The following is a 19,555-nucleotide window of genomic DNA, read 5'->3' as shown; positions in this document are numbered from 1 at the left end:
AGCTAATATATACTACATGAATTCTTCCATATCAGTTCTGAGAAAGCTAGCTCTCTCTAAAGACAATTTTATCTTGAAATTTAAAGCACATTAAATTTTTTAGAATGTTTAAATTTTCACTGGACTGAATCCTATTCCAAATTCTTGTAGAATAAGTTCTGGAAGTTTAGGTTAACAAATATAATGGTGTTTAGAAGCAGCTACCAGTTTCATGAAGAATTTAAGAACCTATGATTCTAAGCTTATTTATCCATCTACAGATTTCCTACGGACAGTTACATTCTCCATACTTCATCAAAAGTTCCATTTTCAGAAACCAATTTGTTCTTCCTTAATACCTTAGAAACTATCAACATCCCAAAATACTTCTTTCAACATGCTATTTAGAGCACCCAACAACCACCAACTTGGTCCCTTATCATTATCATATTATTACTATTAAAGCACATACTACAAAGTATAAGCGTACAACGGTACATTCAGTAACCAACTAACCATTAAATCCACCAATTTTCCATCATTATTCTATCCTAAGATCCTAGTCTATTCTTTCCATGTTATATTCTGCTTCCAAGATGGTCCCAAATAAGTTTTAACCATAAAAAATGCAACAAGTCACAATTTGGTTACTCCTGCATCAATATCAGATGCTTAGTGTTTCTAAACAATCACAAAGCTGACAACTCAATCTCGTTGAATCCAACAAGATAAGAACATTATTAGTAACATCATGCTAAGAAGCAAACAAACTTACAAAAAAGATGTTCCCCTAAAGAACAGTACATTTGATTAAGCTAACAGAAAATAAAATTCATCTGCTAACCTGCAAAAATCTTACACACCAATTAAGAAGAAGCAATTATCCCATGGAAAAACTTTACCAAAATTTACAATTCTACATGAAAACAAGAAGCAACTAGCAATTCAGAACAGAAACAACAAAAGGGCACGCTTCACATGATGTAATGGCAAGAAAATAGACATTATATAGTTATTATCTTTATTGTCATTTATGAGTTTCAGGCTTTCAGCATTCAAAACCAGCATCATACACAACAATTCTATGAACAACAACTATGATACAGCGAGTCAAAATAGACCCTAAAGTTACAACATTAGAGGCAATGATCAACCAATGACCCAAATGGGTCTACAAAGATCATGATTCAGAATGAGGGTAACATACAACCACAGAAAACATATCATCACTCAGCTGGAGCGCTTTGCAGAGGATGAGACCATGTTCCTCCAAAGGTAACACCCACTGGCCATGTCCACAAAGGTCCAGAACCCAGATTCTAACGCAGCCCTAACCTGAATCCGCAAAAATCTAGGGTTAATACAAAAAACCCAAAAATCCAAAAAGACATATTTTTATGAAAATTGAAGCAAAAGGGTGAAATGGGTCAACCTTGGAATTTCCATTTGAGGAAGCATTTGAAGAATCTGCAACTTTGGGGTTCGCCGGAAGGGTGGAAACAGCGTCGTCATCGTCGTCAACCAGAGGCTGAGCTCGGAGGTTTCTGAGAACGAAGAAACCGGCGAGGGTTGCAGACAAGAAAACCAGAATGATCCTCAGAGGACACATGGTTGTTGATGGTTCCTTCTTTTTTTGGGTTTTTCTCAATCCCCTTTTGTTAAGAATGTGATTGAGAAATGTGAGTTTGCACAAACCCAGAAATCAAAGAGAGATGATTATTAACATTGATAAATGATAATGCCCTTTAATTTTAAAGTGATTTTGATCAAATTATTGAAATTAAAAATGACTTTGAGGAGGCTTAGTGGGTACCCCGTACCCAATAGAAAAAAAACTACATGTGGTTGGTGGCTTCCTTCAAATGAAAATTTGGTCAAATTTTTCATAAAAATGAAATGTTAATAATACTGAAAGTTGTTGGTTGCCATAGCCACAAAGTTTGACAATGAAAATGAATATTTTATGCCAACTAATGTTTCCTATGACTTACAGATAATTTTTTTAGCACTAATTAACAAATTTCTATTTAAATTAAATTTTTCAATGATGGTGACAGTGAGAGATTTAATTTTGCACCTGAAGTGAAGCTAACTATAATAGTTTTTGGGTATTATTTGCAATTGCTGCAGATTCATCCTTCATTTAGTTAAATAAAATCCGTTGAGTCTGCCTATAAATGGTTGTTCTAACCATCATTAATACGGGTTTGATACTTATTTTGTATTAGTTGGACAAGGGAAATCGGAGCCATAACTGGCTTATTTGCTTAGTAATGATGACATTAATATCATTTACATCAACATCAATGTTACTGCATGATTTTGAGCATTCCTTTAAGAATGGGTTTATTTTTAGAAAAAATCTCTTTTTAATTAAAAATTATTTGTAAAAAAATTTAATGTTTGTTTTAGTTTTTAATAAAGTTAATATCTTAAAAAACAACTTTGATTAGCTAATAAAATAATCTATTATATAATATATGAGATATAAGATAAAATAAAAACACGATTTTTATCAAACAATTAAAAACTATTATTTTTAATCTAAAACAAACACTCTAAAATATTTTTCTTAAACAACTAAAAAATATTATTTTTTATCTAAAACAAACACTCTAAATTAAGGACTATATCCAAAATATTTATAAAATACAACTCAATTCTTAAATTTAATTTTTGTTAGATAAATATTTTTTTTAAAAATTAACAAAAAAATTTAATTTATAATGTTTATACCATATTAAAATATGAGCAAATTACAATGAACACTCCTGGAGTATATTATTATCGTGTGACCTCTACTCTATTTTTTATAAAATGCAATAATCTTCATTCACTCAAACATCATTTAGAATAATAAAAAGATATTAAAGTTATAATGACAAATCTTAAAAGAGATTAATGCAATAATAATAAAGCTAGCAAATTCCATGAAATCTCATCAATAAAGTTAATAGACCTCATAAGGAAAGTCAGCCTTAAAATAATAATTTACTAGCATAAAATAATTATTAGACAGAATCAAATACTAGTGACAAATGTACACTCAACCGCATCACACGATATTCAACTCAAGGCTAATCCTCTAGACCCCACTTGAGAAAATAAAACAATAACTAGAACCCTTTAATTGGGTGGGGGCGGCTGATGGGAGTGGTTGGTACTTGTCCATATATGGTGAAACTATTTCAGGTCGTATTAGAAAGGAATGCAGACTGCAGAGCATGCATGCGCACGTTCCTTTTGACTAAATAACAAAATGGAATGCCTAAAAAAATGATTAAAATGTCAGTTTACATGGAGAAGTGGTTTTATTCCATTTACCACTCAAAATTAGGTAACAAAACAAAAATGTCACTATGCCCGTGTGCCGTCTCAGATATATGACATCTACTACAGCAAAAGAATGAGCATGGCCTGCAAAGCACAAATTAAAGTAAGCAAAATATAATGTTATTTTAAGCAATTAAACATGACTACTTTTCTATTAATATTATTATGTTTTATCAATGGAAAAAAATACTAATAGGAATCAGCTTCTCATTCCTTCCCCAGAATCAATTCTTAAACTAAAAAATTAGCTTCTCCGCATAATTGATCGTTTATAGAATCAATTGTAAAAAGATTTCCAAACACGCAGTGTTGCACCTTAGGTCACAATTTTGATTCTGCCATGAATAAAAATAAGAAAGGAATAGTATTGTTGCACCACCTAATAACCCTGTCAGTATCCATTATTTAACTTTACAGTGTTGCACCTAATAGCCACCTTACATGGGCTATAGATAAATTCTTAGAACCAATCAGCATGTACCAGCGCTTTAGTTCAAATGGAATGATTGACCAAAAAAAAGTTCAAATTGAATGGTAAGGTTTTGAGTGAAGATCTTAGCTTCCATCAAGACTTCATTACCAGAGCACCTCTCACCCCATAAAAATGTAACAGAACAGCTCATTTCAAGAATATGGGATCTTACCAAGTGTGACTCAATGTAAAAGTAGTTGATTTTACAATACTTGGTTTTATCCATAAAAAATGTACAATTCATCAGAAACGAAAAACGAGCATAAAAACTTAAGTGAAAAAAATCAATGAATCAATAAATAAACCTCCTTACTATATTTATTTTATGGCAAATCGAGCTATGCTGCCCAGAACTGTTCTCAAGCTTCGGATGCCTGCCCCAGATTTCGAGCTTACCATCATCTGCAATAGGTAAAATGCAGAAAACAAAGCTTACTCCCAATATAATGTCAGCAAAATCAAAATGGAGAAAAATGAAGCATGAGTAAATCTGCCATAAGAACCAGTTTACCAGAGGCTGAATTAAAGACTTGTTTTGCAGGAGGCTCTGTGACCAAGCATTCAGAAACTTTGTTAATCTCCAAATAAGAACATTAATTTTCAAACAAAAGGTCAATTCGAATGGTCAATCATCACCTCTTCAATTTGCATGGCACGCCTTGCCACGTCAATTGGGAAAACCACGTCGGTCTTCGTTAGTACTATCTGGTACTTAGTTTTTGACCTGCAAATTGATATCATATCACCCATCAAATAAATATAGGTGCATGACAAACCAACCCCATTTTGAGCATATACGATTACAATATAAGCCATAACTATATATGTAAATTGCCCAAGGTAAAAAAGAAAATATGCATGGCACAAATTACCTTTCCATTAATTCAATTAGTTCATGATCTCTTGGTTTCATACCCCATTTTGTATCAATCAGAAGGCATACTCGTTTGAGACTCTCTCTTGTGGAAACGTACTCCTTCACCTACAATTATAGGCTTTTCAGAAACAGGAAGGATAAGTGCTTATAATAAAAGGCAACCCTAAATCCAATCTAAAAAACATATGACTCATACAGTCCCAGAGTGAAGCCAGAAAAGAAAGTAAAAAACGCATATCATGTAGTGAAATTTAGTATGACATAAGGTTCACGTACAAAAAATTATAGAAATCATGCTAGATACTAAGAGTTCTTTCTTTACATTCACTAATTGAAAAATAATTACCTAATTCTCTATGTAAAAGTGGGTGATTTAGTGGTCCTGGCCAATAACAAAATCTTAGTTTTTGTCAACAAAACAATATAAAGTTTTAGTAGAACAACTAACAACCAAGCTTTATTAAGTGTCCACTGCATGGATCAAAAGGCATGATGACAATAGTATCAAACAACAATTAAGGTTTAAATATATTCATTATTGGCCAGGACCGCTAAATCACCCACTTTTTGCAGAGAGTTGGTAGTATTTTTCAATTAGTGAATGAAAGAAAGAACTCTTAGTATCTAGCATGACTTCTATATAATTTTTTTGAATGGTGAACCTTACATCATATGAAGTTTCAAGGACTTGGCCGGTTCCAAAGTTTATATAATAATGTTTTGTGCTTAGCCACTTACATCAAAGAGTATTCTTTATCCTCTAAACTTTTTTGTAATTTATTCTGCCTGAATGAAATTCATAGTTTAAAACAGAACAAGAAGTATCTAGCACAATTTCAATATTTTTCATGGCATATTTAAGTGTAAGACTGGAAGCGGCATTCTAACAAAAAGAAACTGAACTCTAGGAGATAATTCAATTGGTTTAATGCACATGAAATCAGTGAAAATAATTTTTTTGTGTTGACATGTTAATAAACAGTTCCAAAAAAAACTGAAACAATATCCCCCTTCCCCCAAAGGCTTCTTGCTTGTCCCGCTAGTTCCTAACAAACTACTGATTATGCATTACAATTTGATAAGAACCTTGGGAGAACCACACCACAAAAGCTAGCTGTTGTAGTTGGAGAGCCCAAGGCCTTATAAACCCCACATAAGAATCCCATACTTCCAATGTGGGACTCAAGTCCCATACCTTGCAATTGGTTCCTAACACAATTTACAAGTAACCTTGAAGCATTGGAAGACTAGAACCTACGATGTGATGACACTTTAGACGCTAAACCCAAACTTTAAAGAAACAACCGACCACTAAGAGATCAAATATAATGTGCATACTTACAAGCTCCTCCCAAGCGTCTTTCACTTCTTCTTTTGCATATGCAAATCCATATCCTGGCAAATCAACCAGGGAAAGCTTTGGTCCTAACTTGAAGAAGTTAATCGTCTGCGGAGAATTTATCATTTGTAACTCATCTATCCACACTTCAACTTGCATATACCAACTTTTAAGAACCTACGATACCTGTGTAAGGCCAGGCTTGTCTGATGTCCGTACAACACCCCATTGTCGAGTGAGTGCGTTAAGAAGGGATGACTTCCCGACATTTGACCTTCCTGATAATCAAATCAGAGAACACAATTAGAACAATATCTTTTAACTCGTTTCTCTAAGCATGTGCAATAATATCTACGCTAGATTCTATGTTTTACACAGATTTATTAAATATAGCAGACCAGTTAAGGGTAGCTCACTTGGTGAGCTAAGGGAAATGAAGGGATTTGCAGGGTGAAGGGCCCGGGTTCAAACCCTGGCAAAGGAACTAATTTACTAACATTTGCCTATCAAAAACATAAAGCAGACCACTTAAGAAAGACAATGACAAAAACAACCCCTAAACCTTCTTCTAAAAGTTTTGATTTAATTCCAGTTTATTCCAAAAATTACAGTATGTAGGTTCAATTCATAGCCCCAGAATAGCACTCTTGTAGCTCGTAAGAGCTTGATATATAAATATAAGATATCCTGCATCCCGATGATTGGACTACAGTAGGACCAGTCTCTTCTTATAATGAAAACGCCAATAAAAGGGCAGCCTACTGTATGAGGCTCTCACCATTGTGGGTTTGGGGTGGATCAGATGTATGTGGTCCAATTGCACCAGACTCTCAACAATAATAATTCAATTTACAAACATCAACTTTTGAATAACAGGTTTCAAACAGATATAATATGAAACCAGAAACAAGATAAAAATTATCAAATAGCACACCTCAACCAAATAAATGCAACAGTGCCATAATATAATAATAATTAAAGTAAACCAAGAAAACAAGGTAGCAAAAAAAATGGAAGAAATGACAGCTGTTTAAAATCCCACCTGCAAATGCAATCTCTGGAAGATCAGGAGGTGGAAAGGACGATGACACCTTAGCAGCAGCAAAAAAATCTAATTTGTTCCTAAAAACCTGTCCCAGGTTATCAGAATAGAACATCACAATATTAACAGAGGAGAAACAAAATATTTAAAATGAATATTATTGTTTATTTTAAAAGTATAAACAATTGTTTTCAAATGCATTAAGCAGCAACATACATTTTCTTCAATCCTCCCTCTTTCTGAGCAGCTAGAGTTGGGAATATTATCTAATGGTGCAGAAAGATCAATATTGTAGCCTGCCCTTTTTATGTCAATCAATCGTCTCCTGCCCAACAGCTGCGAATAATAACCATAGTACAAGACAAGAAATCAGGATAACTTATGTGGAAAAACATAGTAAAAAAAATCAAAACTCCCTGTTCATACAAATTACATTATTTTCCACAAAGGACAGTATTGAAGGGCTAGGCTGTATTGCGCGGAACTGGGCATTCCACGACATTTTGGGCTCTTCCTCAGAATCCTCTTTCTCCTTTTCTGTACTTCCTGAAAATTACAAGGGAATCAAAGGGAAATCCTAGTGGTATTTAGTGAAGTGTAAAAAAAAACATCACATTCAAGAGAAACAACAAGCATTTTCTGGTGTCACACACAAACAATATAGAAAATTAATCTGCAAGTGAACTTTAAAAAGAAAACATAATGTTCAGGCAAGGACAAATTCTGGTGTTTTCTATCCCTTAGGTGAACAGCTCCTCTTCTGCTGCATCCTTTTATTAACTTCTAAACGGTAAATGAAGAAAATTCACAAAGCAGATGTTAAGCGTCTCAACCATCAACATCATCCAGATAAACTATAATTGATCCATCCGCACCCATAAACCCCTACAATAGTGTTTTAGTTTTGGTGCAACTCTACAAATGTAATTTAGTTTAATATACAATGAACTCAATACTTATATTTTCTCAAATAGAGAAATGTTAGATGCAGACAGGAGTGTAAAATCTATATAGCACGGACTACAGAAGAAGGTTCAGTAGTTCCTGTGAAGATGTTGCTAATTGCGCTGATGAAAAAGGCGAAAGGTGATATAAATAACACGACCCTTAGCAAATACTTTCACCAGTAGTTTGTTCATATTACTCATATTATTTAACCCCTTTTTACATTGGCCCAACAGGGTTGGAAATTTAAGATAAACATACAACTGTTTCCGTCTTTATCTTCTCTAAATAAATGTAAGCCATTATCTCAGTTCATCTCTTAAACATACATAAGGGTGTAGGATTAATCTTATGTGCCATAGATAAGTGTGTAGGATTAATCTTATGTGTCATAGATAAGGGTGTAGGATTACTAACACTATTGAGTTATTTGGAATTAAAACGTACATTGATCATTATTAAAAACTGTACAATCATTAGCAAAGCTCTCTGAATCACAGAATACATTAATATTAGCATAAAGACAAACAACAATGGCCAAAGAGCACCTATGATTATGCAAAGATTAGAAGAAAAATTATCTACCGTTAACATCAATGGTATCATCTAGTCTCTTGTTTGAGATGTCACGTGGATCAAGCCTCATCACCTTTTTCTTCTTCTTTGGGCGACCATCTTGTCTCTCAGCATCATCTTCCAACCCTTGTTTATTTCCGGCATTTTTCTTCTTGGCAGAATTTGAAGGAGATTCAACTTCATGGCTTTTCCCTTTGCTAAATTCAGACATCTTATCTCTATTTTTCTTCACTAAACCACTCCCATGATCATCATCTGTCTCAATAAATTCCACTCTACCCAACTCCTTTGCCTTGGTTTTATGCTGAGCAGTAACCAATACAACACTTTCCTTATTCTCCTTCACATAGGGAGTAGGAAGCTTGGTTTTGGAGCCAGCATCCCTTGATTTATCAGCAACCCACATTGTACGGCGGTTTGTATTTCCTTCAACAGGTTTATCTTTGACATGCTTCTCCCATTTGTTAAACACAGTTCTCTTCCCATGTTCACCCATTCCTTCCTTACTATATACCCTCTTCTCCCTCCCAGAAGAATCGGAAGTTCTGAACTTTCCTCTCTCACCAAACTCCCTTTCACGCCGTTCTCCCCCCGATTGCACTCCTTTCCATTCTACCTTTTCGTTCGACCTCCACTTTCCTCTCTCACCAAACTCCCTTCCACTCCATTCTCCCCCCGATTGCCCTCCTCTCGATTCTACCCTTTTCTTCGACTTCCACCTAGACCCATTTTCTCGATCACGAACCCCATCCCTTTCTCCCATTCCTTCCTTAGCATACACCCTCTTCTTCCACCCAGAAGAATCCAAACTTCTGAACTTTCCTCTCTCACCAACCTCCCTTCCACTCCATTCTCCCCCTGATTGCCCGCCTCTCGATTCTACCCTTTTCTTCGACTTCCACTTAGACCCATTTTCTCTATCACGCAGCCCATCTTTTCCAAAAGAACTCTCACCCTTTCTACCTCTAGTAAAAGTGTTCACCACAAGTTTAGGTCTCTTTTTAAGCCTCTCCCTTAAACTTGCCTCAGTGGCCATTCTGCCCTGAAACTACACACTCACTTACGCTTTCCCAACAATCTCAAAACGCCACAGAATGAAGAACACCCCACATGTGATTTTGAATGCAACAAAGCTAAAAACAGGGTTAGAGCTACCTGAAAATGAAGGGTTTAGAAGGAAAGATAGCTACTTGATGAAGATCGAAAGCTAATAAGTTTCAGAGAAAGAAGCATTGTCGCTGTGAAGGCGGTGATTCTGGAACAAGAGGTAGGACTTAGGAGTGTATGTTGTTTGTAATGTTGTATTGTGCTGTTTAGGTTTTTTCTTCTACTTATTATTGTGATGTATTTTTTGGAATTGTTTTTTGCATTTTTATTTATTTTTTTGCATATTTTGACACACTCAATCCAATTGTTGGTACAAGATTTAGAAATACATTCGCGGGAATAATATTCCTGAGAATTTGATTGTTGAGAATATTATTCTTGGGTAAGACTTATATGTGTGTTTGGTTAGGATTATGATTTTTAAGAATTTTTAAATTTTTTTTAATTTAAAAATTCAAAAATTTAAAATTCAAAAAATATATGATAGAATTTGTGAGTAGTGGGAAGTTACATTCATTTTCCCATGGGAATGCAAGATTCTCATCCTTTTTCATGAGAATCAAATGATGGAAGTTATTCCATTCCTGAGAATATTTTATGCTCGGGCATCCAACTTCCAACCTTATAACAAACACGGGAATATGATTCCCTACCTTCACATTTTCGGGAATGTATTTCCCAACCTTGTACCAAACGCCCTAGGTAGGAAAGACGATCATAAAAAGATGAACTTTTAGGAAGATATTGGACATTTATTATACGTGTATTAAATAAGATTGCTTCGGTAGGGAAAATGTATGGTTTTTTTTTAAGAAAGAGAAAATGTATGGTTAAAAAAACAGTTTTTATTTTCTTGACAAAAGGACTCATCACTCATGTTTTATTAATTTTAAAATATTAAATAAGATAAAGAGATAGCAAAGAATAAAATGTCCAAAAAGTAATGTTTCATAGCAATTTTTTTTTTGTTATATGATTATGAGGAGAAAAAAGTAAAACACTCCCCTTAAATGGTCAAGAAGATAAGTCATCGTCGTTTACATGAAGATTGAGTAATCGGTGACAACTGTTAAACGGGGATGGAAAACATGATTTCCAAATGGAAAAAATAAAACAGCACTAGCAAGCCAATCGACCACTAAATTAAAAAGTTGGAATGGTTAAACGTAAATTTGAAATGTACATAATCTAATTTTATACCATATATCTAAACATGCACATAATTAGGAAGCCAATAAGCTTGCTAAAGAAGGTTGTAATAGAGATGCTAATTTGTGGGTTTGCTTGGACTACTTTGTTTAGTTTCTTCACTTGATTTCTGTGTTGTTGTCATCACGGTGGTCAAAAGCTTGGAATTTTAGGAGGATGCTAGCGAGTTTTTCTTCTAGTAGGTCGAATTATGGCAACAATGCTAAGCCTGGAATTATGCTTCTTGGCCTTTGTTTTCTTTTCCTTGTCATGACTTTTGTATTGTTTTTCTTTTATTTATTGTTTTCCTGTTTCTCTTCCTTGTTGTTGTTGCCTTTGGCTTCCTTGTATTGTATTGTTGTTTCTTTCTTTTGAATGTATCAGGCATTGGGCTTTTGTCCCTATATATTTGGTTTTTCCAAAAAATTATTAGGAAAAACAGTCTCATTGTCAAATCTAATGATGACCAAAGACAAAATTGAAATTCTCGTTCACGCACGGGACAGATGTCGTACCAAATGTCTAAGACATCTTGCACAACGTACATCAGATAAATCACAAGTGCAACACAATATTAAACCAACAAAATAATAAAGAAGAACACAGAGAATTGGTAACCCAGTTCGGTGCAACGTCACCTACGTTTGGAGGGCTTCAGCCCGATAAAGATAATCCACTATTATAGAGAATCAAGTACAAAAAAGGTCTTAACTGAACTGCATGTTCACTACCTTTTCTACCTATTCCTACCTGTGGTTTATTACTTAGGTCCCCCCTAAGTATGAGAACCTCCTCTCACTTTCTCACACATAATCACTGCCACAGTGATTGAAACAATAAACAACAAGATAAAGATGAAGAGATTACAACTCAACTAAACAAACCAACTATATGTCATATGATTATCAATGGAGGCAGTAGAGTGGTGTACAAATAACAGTGGACTCACAGAGAAACAAACCCTAAAACACACGCTCTTGCTCAAGCAACACAACGCACAATCCACCCTTGAGCAGCTAGGGTTAGGTCTTCTTAAATACCAATTCTTCAGCAGCCTTTAATCTTCAATGGGCTTGCACGAAAATAGAGTCCACAAAACAGATCTGGAACAAATCTTTTTAAACCAGCAACAAATCTTATCAAATAAGATTTGAACAAAAGATAACAATTTTCACACTTTAAACGAAATCAAATCTTCTTACACAGATTTGATTACACTATAATATATTCTAGATAGCACACAGAAGCTTCTTCAAAAATCCTAACTTGATTATCACGAAATTAATCCAAAGCTTCACAATTAAATCAGCCAAACACACAACAAGTTCTTAGGGACACATGTCACAACACGATGTTACAACATCGTGTCCCACATCTTGGCACACACATGCATTAGCTAAAATGCAGACAACCATAACAAAGGAACAATAAAAATTATAAAATTTAATGATCTTACGTCACTCAAAGTCTTAATCAGATACAGATATACAAGATCACAAGACATGCAGATGACGACACGAGCTACAACATGTATTAGGTAAAGTGTCACATGAAAATGATATATCAAATAAGCTTCAATGGACTATTTCATAAGAAACAGAGTCCTCTAAAATAATGGAACCTATTTGAAAATCGAAATTATGGAAGAAGAGCATGGAATCAAAGAAATCTTAAGATCGCTTCATCCACAAAGGCTCAAGAAAGAAAATCAATTCAAAAGCAACGAATTCATATCTTCTTCAATATCAAGAGAATATATACTTTTACCACATGTCAAAATGAATAGAGTCATTGTAGATACTATTCCAACAGTAAACTTTCACCTCCTTTAGATATAAAGACAAGATTCAAAGCTAAAAAAGGTGTTCACTCGAAGCCATGGCAATATATCACCATGTATGAGCTTAAGTCCATATCCAATAGAAATGCACGTAGAAGAAACGTGCACCAAGAGGTTGTACACCCACTCAGGAAAGGCTCAATTCAAATGTTTATTCCATGTAGAAATGAGAGAAAACTCCTCAGAGATACAAATCAATTAAGTGAGCTTCATTATACATCTGTGTCGATCCAGTCATTCAACCCCCTTCTTGTGTTCCTATGATTTCTCTCAATTACTGTTCGATCTTAGCTACCTCTTAGTTAAGGCTTCGCCCCCGGTTACACCCCAACCAATTAATTCCCTCCAACTGAAGAGCCTAAGAGGGGTTCTCTTTCAAACCATGAGATAATTAGAAACATGTTGGAATGGTTAGTAGAGATTTAGTTCTTGACATATAACATCGTACATCAATTGCAAGCTCTTCCTTATTAGACATGGGCCATGAGGTTAATTGTAATCCTTGAACCTAACATTCACCCTCGCTTCACTTTGGGGCATACCACTGTTAGAACAACAATACATATACAGATTAGAGTAGAAAGAAGCAGACGAAAGCCTTGGTCATGCAGTTCGGCCAATATTGCCTACGTCTACGACTATAGAGCAACTATAGTTCTGTTTATTGATTCGTTCTAAATATAATAATTAAGGTTTCAGTGTTACAAGCATATATAGGGACACTAATGATCCAGATTACAATAATATCCCTAAATGATTCTACGGCCCCGCCCCCTTGCCCACTTGACATAGCATATGAGTCATACTCAACAACCATAAAGTCATACACATGAGCGCATACCAATGTTCATCTAATCTTGTAAAGTGGGTGTTTTGTTTTCACTCATGGAGCCTACATGTAGCTAGAAAACCACGTTAAAGCATAAGGTTTTGAAATAATGTACTTTAGAGCTAGCGTATGTCATATGCACATTCAAACATGCACATAACACTTCAGAGAGAGAGAGAGAGAGAGCCACCACTTTTTGGGGTATCTCCAAGTTTGAGAGAACTAAGTTAATGCTTGGTTTTGTTTTCGGTTTGAAACAGCAAAAAAATGTTATTAGACTGCCGCAAAGGTGTCAAAACTTAGTATGGTGTTTTTTTCTTCTTTCTATTTCAATGTTGCAGTTTCCTGATGACACTGTGTTTTTGGGAGAGGCATCTATTGGTAATATTGCAACAGTTACATGTGTGCTGAGGTGCTTTGCATTGGCATCAGGTCTGGAAGTAAATTTCCACAAAAGCATATTAGTAGGGATAGCTGTGGAAGAGAATAATTTAGCCAGGTTTGTTGCTGTGTTAAACTATAAACTGTAAATTGATGACAATTCATTTTGTTTACTTAGGTATTCCAGTTGGGGGGAAAGCAAGAGGAGAACAGCTGTGGGAACCAGTTATTACTAAAATCAGGAAAAAGTTGTCGAAATGGAAGCAAAGAACAGTGTCTTTTGGAGGTAGGATTTGCCTCATACAGTGTGTTCTATATGCCTTAACCCTGTTTTTCCTTTTATTTTTTAAGCTGCCAGTAGGGGTTGGCAAACGTTGTGTTCGTCTAATGTGCAACTTCTTATGGGGAGGATCTGATAATGAAAATAAAATTGCTTGGGTGAAATGAACGGGTGTATGTAAGGCCAAGGAGCTTGGGGGTTTAGGGATCAAGGACCTATTTGCTTTTAACAAAGCCTTGCTTGGGAAATGGATATGGCGGTATTTGACGGAACCTGATAGCCTTTGGAGGAGGGTAATTAAGGCACAATCTGATCATTATTCATGTGCTTCATCTTGGTGGAATGATGTTATGTCCCTATGTCCTGAAGATGTTGATGGTTGGTTCTACTCGGGGTTGAAAAAGCTGATTGGGGAAGGAGATCAGACTAAGTTCTGGTATGAGGATTGGCTTGGTTCAGGCATATTATCAGTAAGGTTCTGCCGGCTGTATAATTTGTCAAAAAATAAATACAGCAAGATAAATGAGCTTGGGTTTTGGGAGGGTGGTATTTGGAAGTGGAGGTTTGAGTGGCGACGCTGTTTGAGAGGGCGGGAATTTTCATGGTTCCAGGACCTGGAGTTAGTCATAAATTGTGGGAGGGTGATAGAGAGGAGGGGTGATAAGTGGGTGTGGGAGCCAGGAGAGGAAGGGACTTATTCTGTTAACACAACTTATTCTTTTTTGCAAGTAAATCATTTGGCGGCTCCGGCGTGTGAATTTAAAACAATCTGGCCAGTGCCTGCTCCTTCTAACGTGAGGGCTTTTGTGTGGCGATTGATGCTGGATCGGATTCAAAAAAGGGACAATTTAAGGCGACATCGAGTACTTTTCAATCCAGAAGATTTGAGGTGTCCGTTTTGCAATACGGTGGAGAAATGTAGCGCCCATTTATTCTTCACTTGCGCCTTCTCCTTGGGCGTGTGGCAAGCGTTGCATTGCAGGTTGGGGATCTTTGTGGCCTTACCGCCTTCAGTTGTGGCCAATTTTGCTCAGATCTCAATCATAGCAAGGAATAAAAATCAGCGTCTTGGGGAATTAGCTATCTGGATAGCTATTGTTTGGTTGCTTTGGCTTTAGGGAAATTCTATTATTTTCAAGAATGGTGACTTGGATCATAGCTACCTTCTTGATCTGATTCAATCTCGGTCATGGCACTGGCTCAAAGCGAGATTTTGCAGCTTTACTAATTCTCTTTATGAGTGGAAATTGTTCCGGCCAAGAACATAGAGATAGGGTATAATACCTAGAGTGAAGGGATTGCAACTAGAGAGGGAATATAGAGAGGGAAATGTGTAACTTCCTAGAGAGAGAGTGTAACCACTTAGAGAGATAAAGTAATTGAATTCAGAGTTTGTTATTGATTAAATGAGCCTAGAGCCCCTTACATGTGGTAACCGCTCCCTATTTATAGGCTAGGGGTTGGGCCTTGTGAGTTTAACTACCCCTATTGGGCTAGTTGGGCCTCGCGGGAGAGGCCCAACTCTAAGCCTGTGTGACCGCCACGAGGCGAGCTACCCTGCGGGTCTCGCCCAGTCCACAAGTCCTCAAGATACCAAGCTCGAAGCATGAGAGCTAAGTGTGTCTTTTAAGAACAAAGGTGCAAACATTAGCATAAGCTAGCCTAAGTTAAGACTACTGAGGAATATAGTAGGTCGTCAACATGGCGTGAAGAGAATTTTCCTTTACAAGTTTTTCAAGTCCACAGGTGCACCTATGGTGACGAAGACAAGTCCGCTCGCCTTGTAGCGTTGGCGAGCGCCCGTGCACGTGAGGGTCACGCGTGACATGTTGATTGAATTGCAAAGGTCAGTGAATCTTCAGAATCTCAACCGCTGTCCTCAAAACGTTCCCTCGAATCATGATAAAGCTTGTCCCTCTAGATTTTTGGCCAACCAACCGATGTAGCTTCCCATTTAATGCGTCGTTCACTCTTTCCAAAAATCCGCGCCTTTCCCCAAAGTAATCATATCTTTTCATCATCATGGGGTATGATTCCACACTACTTCCATTGGTCATGCCCCTTCGTCAAGCACGCGCATCCTACACGCGTGATAAGCGCATAATTGATGCACTTTATGTGTCTCTTTATAAGCTTTATTATATAAATTTGTATGCTTAATTTTTATGACTTAGCCATGTTTTGGCCATTAGTGCTTAATTGGATTATTCATATAAAAGTGCTTAATTCGATCTACACTTTTAGTTTCTATGACTGTTTTTCTAGAACAGGTTAAATCTGGAGCAACAAATACTAAAAAAGGGCAAATAATATGTCGTTTGAAAGATAACTTGAAGCCCTGCAACTTTAATGTTCATAACAATTCAAGAACAAGCTTATAACATGATCAGAACTTCCTTGCAAAGTTGCTATCGCTAATCCTGCGAGTCTGGAACTGTCTGCACTAAAATGATCATATCTTGGGCTACAGAACTCTGAATTAGGATCCGATTGAAGGCCCGTGAAGCTGACTTAAAGATATACAACTTTTATGTTTATCTTGATCGAAGATTCATAATTTTTGTGGGACCCTCCAATGCCTGAGTTTTCAGCAGCTTACTCCTCTATATGGACCCGGTTTTGTGAAGATTTAGATAACAAGGATTGTTACTTGGTGGACAAGTTTATTTATTAGTATAAGTAAGTGAGTTTTAGGCTTTCGTTAGACACCATCTCACCACCACCATCTCACACAACTTCACCATCACCTTTTATCTCTCCCTCTTTTTTAGTATGAGTTGCTAAACTTCTTAGTTTGTCTTAGGATTTTTAATATACTTGTGTTTGCAAACTTGAGATTATGTTCTTAATGAAAATTCCTTCTTTATTAATTCTCTTCATCTTTATGTATGATATAGGGTTTGCTTAATTCCTTAGTTTTAGAAATAAGAGTTGATGCATGTTCGCTTAGTTCATGTTAGTTCGTAATTGTTTCTTAATCGCTTAGTTTAGGAAACTGTGAATTAATTTCCGCTTAGTTAATTAATTCTCACAAATTAGGGATACAATAAGAAGAAATTAATCTTTTATAACCGATGAAGGTTTGTTGCACTTGAATGTTATAATCCGATGACTAACGCTTTCTCTCTTCTGTCTAATCTATTTAATTATTGCTTTGTTACCTTGCAATTAAATCAATCAAAACCCCCTTTTTATTTGCTTTTGTTATACTCTAATATCAATTAATAATTCATCAAGTCCTTGTGAGAACGATCCTGGTGTTCAACACCTTGTACTGCATTCAAAGCAAAATTACTTTGACACGCACCCGCGACAGTGCGTTCGTCAACGCGTCCTTCTCAGCCTTTTTCCTGGCCTATAAATTCTCTTCATTTTCGTCATTAACAACTTTCGCGTTATCCAGCAACTTTTGCATCTCCTTTCCCTCGCTTCTTCGGATTCCCACCGGTCCTTCGTATCCGCACTGCCGCTTCTAGCTTCCTCACCACACTCTGCTTGCTCCTCTCTCGGTGAGTTCCCTTACCTAAACCTTGCCTTTGCATTTCATTCGTACTCTTTTCCTTTTATTCACAATGTCTTCGAAACGTCGCTCCAGAAATCCTTCTAAAAATACCCCCTCGGCCTCCCCCCCCTTCAGCCTCAAACTGTGCCGAGGGCACCGAAGAACCCACCTCCTTCCGAAGGGTCCCCCCCTCCTGAGAGAAAGGTCAATGTCGTTGCTGATAAATTTGAGCAGGAAGATGCATATCTCATCAATGATGGTTAAGGAGCTGCAACTGCTGGAACAATTTTGAGATTTGAGCTTAGATGTGAGAGCATCTGAGGGAGAACTGAAGTTTGGGATGATCAAGATCACCAATGGATTGATGGAAGAAATCCGAGACCAACAGTTACAAGATGAATTTTTACTCGGAAAATAAGAATTTAGTAATTCAGGGTAAGGACCCGGAATTCAAGGTAGGGAGTGACAATATCCTGCGATGCAAGGATAGAGTGTGCGTACCTAACAACCCTGACTTAAGGAGGTTGATTATGGACGAAGGTCACAAAAGCAAGTTGAGCATTCACCCTGGAATGAAAAAGATGTATCAGGACTTGAAGGTGAATTTTTGGTGGCCAGGAATGAAAAGACAAGTGGCAGAATATGTAGCTGCATGTTTAACCTGTCAAAAGGCGAAGGTGGAACATCAGAAATCTTCAGGTATGCTACAAAGTTTGGATGTACCTCAATGGAAATGGGATAGCATATCGATGGATTTTGTCGTGGCATTGCCAAGGACTCAAAAAGGATATGATACGATTTGGGTAATCTTGGATCGACTGACTAAGTCGGCCTTCTCCGTACTTCCGGTTGCACAGGCCAAGACCGCCCGTGGCAACATCGTGTAGTTATTGACTTCGAGCTTTCCCATTTTTTCTTTGCGTACGACTACTTGTTCTTGGTGCTTGGGATTAAGTTTCCTGTGTCGCCATTCTTCTGCCAGGTGCTGAGTGAGATCAACGTCGCCCCTTGCCAACTGCATCCCATTGCTTGGGCCTTTATGAGGTGTTTCGAGATCCTCTGTTACGCCATCAGGGTCGAGCCCTCGCCTTCCCTTTTCTTCTTTTTTTACGAGGTGGACCCCAAATCTTTGCAGACCCATGGCTGGGTTTCCCTGAAGTCTCGCCCGGGGCGCAAACGGCTTAATCCCTACTAGAGCAACCCCGAACTCGGCTTTTCCAGCCGGTACTTCCGGGTAATCGTTCCTCCGGCCTACCCCAAAACTTTTACTCAGAGAGACAGGACCACTCTCTTCCCGTTTTATTGGACTGAGAGTCCTCGTCACATAGTAGACCCTCATGAGGCATCCTTGACTGCTAAAGAGAGAATTTCTATCAATTTCCTCGCCCGATTTCCTTTCCGCGACTGCGTCACATTACTTGACACCGTCAAGGACTCCCCAATTTCCCAGTACCTAGGTTATTACTTGCTTCCGCTTCTTATTCTCGAAATATTTTCCGCTTCTAACCCCTTTCACTTTGATTTTCAGGAAACATGAAGTTCTCCACCGCCGAACTCCTGAACGCCTTCACCTCCGGGAACAACGAGGTTCCCCCGGTGCTTAACACTAAAGGCGGAAAAAGGAAACATTCCTCGTAAAAAGGGAACTCTTTCTGTGCTTAAATATCATGCTCAAATTCCCTTACATTATCATGTTGAGAAACCCAAGGTCATCAAAACCTCTGGGGTAACTAACAAGAAAGGACCCAGAAAATGGGTACCTAAGGACAAGATTATCTATGTTGCATATATCCTTGATCGCTCCACTGAAACACCAATCATGGTATTTGGACAGTGGATGCTCGCGTCACATGACGGGAGAAAGG

The 19,555-nt window shown here is 37.1% G+C and overlaps 2 protein-coding genes across 3 annotated transcripts; both read right to left on the bottom strand.

Annotated features, from left to right (window-relative positions):
* Window positions 1-958: 958 nt before the first annotated feature.
* Window positions 959-1,731, bottom strand: LOC130726976 (uncharacterized). The gene is made up of 2 exons (XM_057578297.1): window positions 1,412-1,731; window positions 959-1,314 (listed from the first exon to the last, which is right to left on the bottom strand). The coding sequence occupies exons 1-2, from the start codon at window positions 1,586-1,588 to the stop codon at window positions 1,210-1,212; spliced, it is 282 nt and encodes a 93-aa protein (XP_057434280.1). The 5' UTR covers window positions 1,589-1,731; the 3' UTR covers window positions 959-1,209.
* A 1,226-nt stretch (window positions 1,732-2,957) lies between these two features.
* LOC130723759 (uncharacterized) lies at window positions 2,958-9,863 on the bottom strand. Of its 2 annotated transcripts, XM_057574886.1 has the most exons (11): window positions 8,573-9,863; window positions 7,476-7,588; window positions 7,259-7,378; window positions 7,043-7,130; window positions 6,187-6,278; window positions 6,004-6,108; window positions 4,657-4,766; window positions 4,421-4,508; window positions 4,296-4,331; window positions 4,098-4,186; window positions 2,958-3,396 (listed from the first exon to the last, which is right to left on the bottom strand). In XM_057574886.1, the coding sequence occupies exons 1-10, from the start codon at window positions 9,597-9,599 to the stop codon at window positions 4,103-4,105; spliced, it is 1,863 nt and encodes a 620-aa protein (XP_057430869.1). In that variant the 5' UTR covers window positions 9,600-9,863; the 3' UTR covers window positions 2,958-3,396; window positions 4,098-4,102. The 2 variants fall into 2 exon arrangements, 1 of the variants encoding a protein (XP_057430869.1); XR_009014347.1 differs by lacking the exons at window positions 2,958-3,396; window positions 4,098-4,186; window positions 4,296-4,331 and having other exon boundaries at window positions 4,657-4,779.
* Window positions 9,864-19,555: the final 9,692 nt, after the last annotated feature.

Source organism: Lotus japonicus, chromosome 6 (assembly GCF_012489685.1).
Source record: "Lotus japonicus ecotype B-129 chromosome 6, LjGifu_v1.2".
Lineage (NCBI taxonomy): Eukaryota > Viridiplantae > Streptophyta > Magnoliopsida > Fabales > Fabaceae > Lotus > Lotus japonicus.
Note: the sequence above shows the minus strand (reverse complement) of the source record. Positions and strands in the feature narration are given on the sequence as shown.